The sequence below is a fragment of the Octodon degus genome, unplaced genomic scaffold (genome assembly GCF_000260255.1).
Source record: "Octodon degus isolate 3935 unplaced genomic scaffold, OctDeg1.0 scaffold00004, whole genome shotgun sequence".
Lineage (NCBI taxonomy): Eukaryota > Metazoa > Chordata > Mammalia > Rodentia > Octodontidae > Octodon > Octodon degus.
Window position 1 is genome coordinate 31,977,132 of NW_004524580.1, and position 11,462 is coordinate 31,988,593.

General features: G+C 48.9%; 1 protein-coding gene and 1 long non-coding RNA gene across 2 annotated transcripts in view; one reads left to right on the top strand and one right to left on the bottom strand.

Moving 5' to 3' along the window:
• Nfyb (nuclear transcription factor Y subunit beta) overlaps window positions 1-11,462 on the bottom strand; it is a 16,262-nt gene extending 4,800 nt beyond the window's left edge. Inside the window, exons 1-4 of the mRNA XM_004623853.2 lie at window positions 11,391-11,462; window positions 9,455-9,540; window positions 1,839-1,932; window positions 425-555 (exon numbers count right to left, since the gene is read on the bottom strand). Coding sequence (XP_004623910.2) covers window positions 425-555; window positions 1,839-1,932; window positions 9,455-9,460 — 231 coding nt within the window. The 5' untranslated portion in view covers window positions 9,461-9,540; window positions 11,391-11,462. The remainder of the gene's footprint in view (window positions 1-424; window positions 556-1,838; window positions 1,933-9,454; window positions 9,541-11,390) is intronic.
• LOC111817250 overlaps window positions 6,639-11,462 on the top strand; it is an 11,913-nt gene continuing 7,089 nt past the window's right edge. Inside the window, exon 1 of the long non-coding RNA XR_002821492.1 lies at window positions 6,639-6,648. This is a non-coding gene — a long non-coding RNA (uncharacterized LOC111817250). The remainder of the gene's footprint in view (window positions 6,649-11,462) is intronic.

The following is an 11,462-nucleotide window of genomic DNA, read 5'->3' on the forward strand; positions in this document are numbered from 1 at the left end:
ATATATATATATATATATATATGAATTTTAATTTAGACCAAATGAGTGGTGAGTTTTAAATGTTGTTCTAAGAATACAAAACTATTTAAAAAAATCATGCCAGTTGTATGTTAACATCTATGATTGTTTTAAAATATTTGTTTCTTTACTCCAGGCCTTTTAAAAAACTTGTCGCCATCCAGCATGACCCGATTCTGATGAGATAGCACAGAAACTCCCCACCTGGGGCTTGAGCCTGCTCCCCCTGCTCCCAGGGACACGTGGACCTGGCAGGGCACTGATCATGGACTACGTGAGGAGAAATAAATATTTGATTTGCTGAAGGCTGACTGACTGGGACCAAAAGCGAGTTTACTGACGTAAGCACGCATTTCTGTAGTTTTCCATTCCCCTCAAATCAAGTTAAAAGGACCCTCCACGTCACCTTCCCAGTCTGAGGTATGGCGTTTTTCATTATCCTGGCCACATTCGCAATGGGAAGATAAATGTCTTGTTCTCTGAAGCTTTCTTTTGAACCATTTGTGTCTTCATGATCATTCATGCTGTCTTCCGTATCTACAAGGGACAAAAGCATGCCAGCTTTAAAGTTTCACATAATTTTTACTCTGATTAAAAAGTATCTACGGTACATGCCGTGGTGTGCAAACCTTGCAGCTCGCGCTTCCTGCTTTCTAGGAGCAGGACGGCAGTTCTTTCCGGAGATTTCTCAGGGCCAGAACTGATCCTGCTCATTAATTTCACACCTCCCTCCCTGGTCTTCAAAAAGCTCGGCCTCCCTCGCCCCCTCCGAAGGGCCTGTGGGTTCCTAAGCCCCGCACGTGCTTCTCGGAGCCTTCTCTCTGATTTGCCTGGCAGTTCGTTCCATTTCTCCTTTCCCTACGAAGACGCTGCTGCGCGACTCCCAGCGCCTGGACAGCCCCGCCAGGCTCCGCAGACCGTGCCGGACTCCAAGGCTGGTTGCCGGGCCCGGTTTCCCGAGCCTCTCTGCCAGCTTCGTAACTGTAACCCTCCCGAGGAGTTTACTTGACGTCACACACAGACTGCGAAAGCCAGACTCACGCATTACTGGCCCGGCTGGGTCACTCATGGAATTGCTTTTTAACGAAGCCACAGGAGGGAGTGACCCAATGTGTCTCATAAAACGTGAATGTTCAAGCTATCGAGACTTACACACGATGATGGCTCCCAGAGCCCACAACACCCTCTCGGCCATGCGTGGCCCAAACACAGGACCGCAGCTTCCGACAGGCAGAGCACTGAGGCTTGCTCGATTCGTATTTGTGTGTGTTTAAAATAATGTTACAACTGTTTTAGGATGAAACACGAATCCTTTTACCACAACTTCCAAAATATCTTTTCATTCTTAATTTCTCAAATCAAAATGCCACCAAAAAAAAAAAAACCAACAACAACAACAACACACAAAACAGGGGCCGGGGAGATGGCTGAGTGGAATAAGCGCTTCCCTGGCAAGCGCAAGGGTCTGAGTTCAATCCCTGGTTCTGCCAAAAAAAAAAAAAAAAAAAAGCCACCAAAGTTAATTATTTCTGATCAGCAGACATAAGACTGCAAATTAAGTTTGTACCTAAGTACTAGATGAACAGCAGTTTAATTCACCCTTCAAAGCAACATTTTATTCGCTGAGTCCACTGAGTAAGAATTTCTCCCATTTAATACTTAATAGTATATCAGTAATAAATTTTTAAAGAGACTACGCCAGCTTGCCAACAGGTGGGCTTGGGAGCCATCTTCCTCGCGGACTGAACTCTCCCAGGCCCAGCAGCAGTGGCCGGGCCAGGTGGCCGGCCGGGCCAGTGTCCGCGCTCCCCTGCTCTTACCGTCGTGGGGCTGGATCACGTAGTGACTCCCTCCGATGTAGTCTGCAGAAATCCCTAGCTGCGACGCGTCTGTGGTGGAACTGTCGCCGTCCATCTAGGGGGAAAGAGGCCTTTCAGTGCTCCTTGGGGAGCTGACACCCCAGGAAGGCTCACGCATGCGCGCAGCCTTCCGTCTACCGCGAAGGGCGCCGTGTATTTCTTGACCTGGGAACCCCTCTTTCATAGTGGCAAGGCGAACGCAATGCGAGCCAAGACTAGGCGATGCCTCCAGAGCACTGGGCGCTGTCCAGCCGCACAACCGGGAAGAGGGCACTGGCGCTGTGACTGCACCCCGCTCTCCAAGGCCGAGCAGAGCCACAGCTGCTGGGCAGTGCCACGCACGCCCAGCGGCTGCCTCCCTGCAGCTCCCAAAGAGCCCCGACTCAGGAGCACAACCACCTGGGCACCCAAGAGCCCCCGCTGAGTCGGAGCCGAACGCCTCTCCCTGGCCCTGGAGAGAAAAAAAGGTGGCAGCAGGGAGGTGACACCTGTATGACAGAACAGATCACCGACAAGGGACAGCTGAAGTGTCTACTTAAAGCAAAGTACATTTAATTTTGTGGAGAGCCAGGAGAATTCCAAAAAGGAAAATCTGCAAACAGTGAGTGTCAGTGCTCAGCTGCACACTGCGACAGCAGCTCCTGAGAGCTTTGGCTTTGCAAGCCCTACTGCTCGGAGCGGCAAGGGACCGGCGCTCGTGAGGGTGCCAGTGAACATCATGCCATGTGAACGCGAAGCACGGCAAAACCTCAGTGGGCTGCATAGTACACACGCTCGGGTCAGAGCCGGCAGAGACACTGCAGTGGGGCTGACATGGCGGCCTGGGCGCCGACACAAGCTCAACGGCGCTAACTGCACATTTAGTCCTTACGCAATACTCCATTATACAACACTACATAATTCTCCATTTCTGTTGGATTTCTACTGAAGTGCCGGGCTAGTTTCCAAGTCTCCAATAACACAGCTTTTCTTCTGCTGACTTTGATGTCTAATTTGCAGATATAGATTCATTTCCACAATTTATACAGTTGCTTTAATAGGGAAATAACACAGAATTCGTAGGTCTTTAATAGTCTATGGGAGGGCCCGGGGAGATGGCTCAGTAGAATAAGCACTTGCCTGGTCAGCGCAAGGGCCTGAGTTCCATCCCCGGTTCCACCAAAAAAATAAATAAATAAAAAAGAAATGAATAAATAAATAAACATTCTATGGGAGCACAGGTGACTTCTTGGTAATACATAAGAAGCACACACATTCAGGGAGCCTGCTCTGACTCTTCTCTTCTCACAGCCTGAGTCCAGACGTCCCCGCAAAGCCTCACAGGCTCATAGATGGGGCTTTCCAGAGGCGGTAGATGTAGGGATGTGAACACAGACAGACTATCAGCCCACTGACTGGCAGCATAGTTCGGCTATGAGCAATGGCAAGCTTTACCCTGAGTATGGATGGCACCAACCATCAGGCTTGTAGCCTAGAAGGAGTATACAGGAAAAGGACAAGAAAGGCTGCCGCTGCCTGCTGCTCCCTGCGGCCGCCTACCCTGCAAGGCGCAGTTTCTCCTCTGTGGTACCACCCTGCCCTGGAGCCAGCTGAGGATGGCCTAAAGCCTCTACAAACTGTGAGCCAAAGTAAACCCTTCTTCTTCTAACTTGTGAGGGTCATGCATTTTGTCCCAGCACTGAGAAAGTAACTAAGACACCTACTGACCCCCAACACAAGCCCTCTGCGCAGCTACATGTACTTCTGCTCAAAAGGCACACACAGCACTGCCATCCCACCTTACACTGACACAGATGGATATGAGGCATAACCCAAATACAAAGCACTCTTTTTAAGCCCCAAATAAAAGCAACACAGGGAGAGAAGCTTTCCAAGGATGTGACAGTGGATTTACGAAACCAGAAAGGATGGTGTGTCAGGGTACCTGGGAGGTGACTGGTTTCATAACGACCCAAGGAAGATAAGGTACAGGACACAGGACTGATGTGTTGTTTCAGAACCAGTACCCAGAAATGAATCTGTGTTTTTGCAAGTGGGGATCAGTAACAAATTCTTTATTAAATCAGTATCCAGAGCCAGCAGTCTCAAAGTTATGGACGGGTAAAGAAACTTCACATCTGGAAGATGAACAAATTTCAACATACTAAAGGCAAAAACATTTAGGTGTATCTAGAAAAGCAGTAAGATTGTAATCTCGATTAATAGTATTCACCTCTCTAACAAAAGCATTTCCTCACAGACAGGAAACTGCTCAGGATGGTGCAAGGTAGGCAACACGCTGTATACGCTGGCTCTCACTCTGCCATCTCTGAAGAAAAGCCACACATTTTCTGCTTGTTGCATGTTTTTGGTTCAGCAAGCTTTAGCTTTTCTGTCATTTCACAATCCATATTCTTTTCCTTTCTTTCTACCATTAAAATTCTGCCCCGTCCAGCTTGGTCTTGAAGGCCAGTGCTCCCTATCCTGCTGGAATCCTGGCAATGTAGCCCATTCTGCAACCTCACAACTAGTGTTCACTTTCTGAAGCCCTAGGGGCTGAGGAGACAGCTCAGTAGAATAAGCACTTGCCTGGCAAGCACAAGCTCCTGAGTTCAATCCCTGGTACCAAGAAAATAAAGAAGCCCTACAGCACATGTTCAACAAACCAACCCGACTTTAATTCTTAGGACTGTCAGCTGCTCTCCTCTCCTATGTGTAGGGAATAGTGGGGAAGCTTGTTAGGCACATTGCAAAGGTCCCCCCCCACAAGTCTTAAAGCCAGGAGTGGTGGTGCACACCTGTGACCTGGGATTTGGAGCCTGAGGCAGGAGGATCGTTGCGAGTTTGAGATCAGCCTGGGCTGCAAAGTGAGCTCAAGTTCAGCCTGAACTGCATAGCAAAACCCTGTCTCAAAAAGACCAAAGGGGGGAATACAACAACACAAAATCTCCCGACAAGTGTCATGGAGCCGAGTACAGGCCATGTTCAGTCTCGCTGAGTGACATACAACGTCAGCCTGGCGAAGAGCAGTCCTATACCAGGTGCAGTCAACACTGCAGATCAGGTCTCTGTCCCCATGCCATGGGGACAATAAAAGCTGTGTAGGGAGGCAATGCTGGGATGGAGCGCAGCCTAGAGCCTAGACAGGGTACTGGAACCCCATGGACAGCCAGAGGCCTGGCTGAGCCTAGAGCTACAGAAACACCGCAGGGCTGCCACCAAAGTCACACACCATCTACCAAACCACTGCAATCACATAACTGCCACTCTGGCCAAGTGCTAAGGAAAAGCACAGGTGCTCTGCTTTTGCTCGGAGGGCTTACACCCGCGGCCTCTCTCCAGTCTGAGGTGGTCAAGGAAGGCCAGGTCCGCAAGTGGCACTAAAGCTGAAGCCCGAGAGGAATGCAAACCAGTCAGGCAAAAGAAGTGGGAAACAAAGTTCCTTCCAGACAGAGAAGGAAGAAACAGGCTGAGCCTGGACTGCGACAGCACAGCTGCATGCGGACGGCAACACATCAGTGAGTTTCAAGCAGGAGTACAGATCGGATCTCTTCCGTTTAATTTTCTGAGACAGGGTCTCAGCTAGTTCAGGCTGGCTTCGAACTCGCTACGCACCCAGGCTCTCCTCAAACTCACTGAAACCCTCCTGCCTGAGCCTTCCAAGTGTTGGGATCATAGGCGTGCACCACCACACCTGGCTCTTTTTAACCAATTACCACTTCCATGTATTTAAATACAGGTTGACCACAAAAATTGCAATTTTTTTCATGAATTTTTATAATTGTACAACTGGAAATATTAACAAAAAACTATTTTACTCAATTTACTTAATAACTTTTCAGGGGCCAGGGAGATGGCTCAGTGGAATAAGCGCTTCCCTGGCAAGCACAAGGGCCTGAGTTCAATCCCTGGTTCCGCAAAATAAATAAATAAATAAATTAATTAATTAAAATAACTTTTCAGAAAAAAAAAATTTAAAAATTATTTTTCAGGGGCCACCTGCTCAAGTTCCCTTTTTGTCCCTCTTTGACAGCTTTCTTCCCCCCAATAAATATATTCTGCTCTTGAAAAAAATAGTAATAATAATAATAATTTTTCTGCATATGGTATATCTTAGATAAAATACACATTGTAACGTTACAATCTAGATAGTAGCATCCAGCCTCTGAGTTCTTTTCACACTATTAACTTTCTTCGCACAACACACTGTACAGACGTGCTGGCCCTTCCTATATTCTGTGGGTGATAACATTAAGGTGAAGCCAGCAATGGCACATTCTGGGCCGGTGTCCTGCTATTCTGTATTTTTCAAGTATTTGGTCTATTAGACAAATCTAAATTATGATTTTTTGAACCCTCCTGTTTTGAATAATAACAAGTGAGTTCCAAAGTGTTTGGCCCAGAAGGTACACAAGTATTTTATATTTCTTTTGTTGCTTTTTGATTACAGGATGGCTTGTTAGACACTGGTCAGCTCTGTGAACACTACCCACCGAGCTCTCGACCACTGACTGTTGTTGGAAGGCTGTTGGCTTCACTTCAATGTCTACCATTTCTGTTTCTGTCATAAATAGCTGTCAATAGGAATATGTCTTTTCTGTCCTTCCCCTCGGATACGCTAACATTTCTCCAGTTTTCTCTCCTGCAGACCTTTTTGTTCCTGCTCAGTCTCAGCGTCCCAAACATGTGTTTGATATTGTGAAAGAATATCTCTGAGTTTTGGAGAACTATAAACATTACAGCTAATGTACTTATGATAAGAGTTCTTATAGCTTATTGCACAAAATTGTAAGTTATTTTTCACAATATAAGCACAAACTAGTAAAGGAAAATAACCAGAACTTATTAGATTCACTAGAAACCAACTTCAAAGGCACATATAACATTCTAAATAAAAAAGCATGCAAAAATAGTCAATATAAAACAAGTGAACATAGGGCCGGGGAGATGGCTCAGTAGAATAAGCGCTTCCCTGGCAAGGGCAAGGGCCTGAGTTCAATCCCTGGTTCCGCAAAAAAAAAAAAAAAAAGAAAAAAAGAAAAAGAAAAAGAAAAAGAAAACAAGTGAACAGGTGGACAACGCAGCTGGCGCAGCGAGGCCCTCTGGTGGGGCCAAGGCCTACTCGCGCACCACCAAGTGTCAGGGCGCAAGTGCACGCACAACACCTGGGACAGCTGGAACCCAAGAAACACTCAGCGCCGCCAAGGCAGGAGCCAGGGGTGGGAAGGGACACACTGCAGCCAGCCAGCAAGGGCCTGAGTTCAGGGCAGCAAAGCGACTAGACAGTCTTGTGGCAGGCGACACCAACGGGACTTGGGGGTAGGCTGGGGAGAGCCAGAGAACACCTTCTCCTGCGCTGGGCTGCCTGGCCAGGCCCTGACCTGTCCCTTTCTAAGAAGAGAGAAGCTCCAGCACCAGGCGCTGTCCGGGCCACGCAGGAGAAGCACACAGGGTGAGGGTGAACACCCGTGTCCCAGGGAATGGTCACGGCCAGAGCAGGGTCCAATGTCATCAAGTAGCTAACTGTCATGACTACACTAATTAATGGAACTGACTGTTCTCCAAATATGTACCCAGCTAGCACACCGACTTCTGAGGCAGCGGCTTTTAAACTCCCTAACAACTCACCGCCAAATACAACACCGTCCAGCGGGCTCCCGCTCACTGAGCACTCACCGCAATGCTCACCCGCTGGCTGGCCGGGACACAGGCACGGTGGCTGAGGAGGCTTCAGGGCCTCGACACACGTGTCTCCCTGCAGCTCTAGGCCTAAGCCTCAGGCCCTCCACTGTGGAGCCTGCTGATCCACGAAGGCACCGGCCTGACGTGTGGGCCGCGTGCTGGGAAATCCCTGGAAGCGCCGCTCTCAGGAAGCTGCCTGGGCTGGGCGCTGGGGCTGGCACCGAGTTATCCTGAGGACTGCACACAGCGGCCTCTGCGTTCTTTCGGGGGAGCTGCTTTGAGAAGTCCCTGCATCCAAGGCACTGAGCAAGACACTTGGTACACAAAGGAGGCAAGAGACGCCACGTGGCGTCATTGTGGTCCCGTCTACACAGTCGCCACTCTGTCCAGGCACAGAGAACACCCCATGTAGCTCACCCTTTCGCCTGCTCCCCCTCCTAGCCTTCCACTCTGAGTAAGAACGCACAGACTCCTCATCGTGATCTGGGTGCCCTCAGTCTCCCACACAACACATAGGGAGATCCTAACTGTCCCACCTCACGCCCGCCTTGTAAAAACATCCTTACGCGCTTTTCCTTTTGAGACAGGGTTTCAACATGTAGCCCAGGCTGGCCTCAAACTCAAGAAAATCCTCCTGCCTCAATCTCCCAAGAGCTGGGTTACCGGCGAGCCCAGCCAGCCCTCACGTACCTCTTTATTCAGTTCAACCCTGACATGCGCTCTTTACTCTAACAATACCCCACATCACTCTTCAAACCCGTCCTGCCTTCTTCCTGACTGCCAGTGGTCAAGCTAGCCTCCAAGGAGCAGAGCTGATGCCGCAGGCAGTAATCCCGTTGGTTTGTCTTTTCCTCCATAGCCCTGCTAGTCTCACTCTGATGTTGCTGCTGTCTCTTCCCTCGCTTTCTTAATGAGCTCATTCAGCATCTCGGTGCCCAGAAATCCCAGACCCACAACTAATGCTCTCCCTTGCACACAAGACAGCGAGCTTCAGACGCTGGGAAATGGAACAACGCCCTCCGCAGCCCTGCAGGGACAAGGAACATCTTCTCAGCCCTTGCTGCCAAACAGCTCGTCCTCCACTCTTCCACTGAAACCTACGAGTCACCTCCGGCCATCTCATCCTCACCTCTCCAGAAACACCTCCAAACGTGCCCTTCCTTGCCTCCTTCCAGGGGATTATGAGCCCGCCTTACCACACTCTTCTGTTTGGGCAACAGGGTCTCACTCACTATATAGTTCAGGCTGGCCTTGAGCTCACTATGTATCCAGGCCGGCCCTGAACTCACCGCAATCCTCCTGCCTCATCCTCCTGAGTGTGAGGGCTGCGATTCCAGGCTCTTAGCGTACTGTTTTAGGCAAATACACTCATAACTAGACTGGCTCTACAGATCACGGGTCTGCTCCTGGGCAGGTGCAGGCACCATTGTCACAGCGGTTCTCCCACTTCACCCAACTAAACCTGTTTCCTACTCTATCTTTAGGGCTAATAAAAATTTTACCGCTAGGATGGGCCTCTTATTTCAGGCCTGACAAATGGAGTTCTTTTATTTCGGGAGTGAAGCGACTATGACTCAAGGAAACTGTGAGACGCCTGAGGTCACAGACCCAGCCCCAGAAGAAAGCCTGGACATTCCAAGAAGCCGCAGTGCTATCTACTGGGTCCCCATCCAGATAGCGACTCCCTCCAGCCTCAGGATCCGGCCTTTGATGCTGGCCCCACTCCACCTCCCTGGCAACAGAGCCATCCTCCCAGCTCCCAGGGGGCCCCAGGACATGTGCAAAGCCTGAGACCCAGCCGCTAGGCCTGGCCTGGGAAGGTGCTCACTCAACAGTGATCTCCAATTATTTGTAACTGTGCTCCCAGCCAACGGCTGTGCAGATCAAATTACGGCCAAAATGGGAAACTGACTCACGGTCATGAAACGCCGAAGAACTGTCCTGTTGGTGGTGCTCAAGAACAGCTGTCTAAAGGGGTGTCCAGGCTTGGCCCAACGTCAGCCTACAAGACAAACATCTGTTAGTGGTAAGGCACATAAGCTGTGGATCTGCTTTCTAGTAAAATTAAAAGAGGGCACATATAATTTTCTCTGCAAATCTTAGTGCACAGAGTGTAAAAATCAGGCACCCAATAAGTGTTTGCTGAATTCAAAGATTTTGGGGACCATACAAAACAGGTAACTCCATGGGGAAGGGGAAATTTCTTTCCCAACACAACCCTGAATTTTGTCATGCTCATAAATACCCACGATATACCACACGGGAACACAATTATAGGAAAGAGATGTACAATTACATATCTGATTGGAAATAACACCCAAGATACAAACACACTACTTAAATTTTTTTAGTGATGGGTTTCTTAATCTTTTAGACTGAAACTTAGACATGTGAACACTCAAAGAGGGGAAACTTTTCTTTTAAACTTAGACTATAATGCTTCTAAATTAAGTATACTAGATTATACTGGTAAGACAGGCTCTTCAAAACAAGTAACAAAAAGTCCAATCAAGAGTCTTATTTCTAATTTTGAAGCACCACCATTTTGAACTAAAATTACATCTGAACAGCACTTCAGTCTCTGTGAGGCGCCAACAGCTGAATAAATTAGTATCAATTACAGTGTTACAACTTTGATTTATTTGTTCCTCCCCTTTTCTGGAACTGAAAACAATTAAATGGTTTGTGGAAGGGTACCAAAACACAAATACATCTTTTTAGGAGTAATTCAAAGGGAGAGGAAACAGTGCTTTGCTTTGGAGCTCAAAATCCAGCAAGGAGCTGTGGCAGTGCACTCCTGTACCCCCAGCACTCAGGAGGCTGAGGCAGGAGGATCGCTGAGTTCCAGGCCAGCCTGGGTTACAAAGTGACTTTAAGACCAGCCTGAACGGCATAGACTCTGGTTCAAAAAAAGAAAAGAGAAACAGAGTAAGTAGCAAAAGAAATCGTGGCTGCTGAATTTTTAAAATTCTATCAGAGTCCCCACTGCAAAAATGACTGTCCAAAGATTATCAAAGATTATTATTTTGGGGTTATACTTTTAAGTATAACCCTAAAAGCAACGCCTAATGTCTTTTCATATAACATCCTCTTTTGGATCCAAAAAAAAAAAAAAAAAAAAAAAAATCATTCCTTCTAGCTACAAAAAGTGACAATAATTTTGGGTGAATTTGATGGGGGGAAAACCTTAGAAAACTTAAAAAATGGGGGGGGGGTGAACTGTACATCAATATTTGGCTTATAATGGGTAGGGAATGAGCCACACACCAGTCACCCCAATAGCTGCACACACTTAGTGGAGAAATACACCATCACCTCATATGGTATTTATTTTCCTACGGGCAGGTCATGATGTATGTAGGAGCGCCTGGGAATGCATACATCTGTTTAAGGTTTGAAGAAATGCAAGTCTGCATCCAAGAACAGCAGCAGACTCCCTTCCTCCAACCTCTGGCATCGGGAGCCAGAGTTTGCATCTGCACAGCCTTCACGTTATATGCGACCGGAGCCGTGCAGAAGGACAATTGCCTTTCGCGGGATTCTCGTTAAACTTCCAATACTTTTCCAATAAGACCCCTATTTACGAATGCCACTGCTTCTGCTATGCGTTCCCATCACTCGCGCCACCGCTTAGAGCCATCCCGAGGCGAGGCTACCCCGGTGATCCGTGGCACCCGGCTGCCCACGCGAGCTGGAGGGGAGTGGGTGCCACCTCTGGGGGTCGCCGCCCCCAGCCGCTCCGGCGGGCGCTCCCCAATTCTTTGTTCTCCGAGACGCTGTCCCCTGCCCCACGCGTCCCCCACCTCGCACCCGGGGTGAAGCTGCGGCCCGACCCGAAGGCCTGGTTCCCACCTGCGGCGGCGCGGGCCAGGCCGCGGACGCGCGTTCTCCGCGAGCGGCGGGCCGGGGACCCCGGGGACCCCG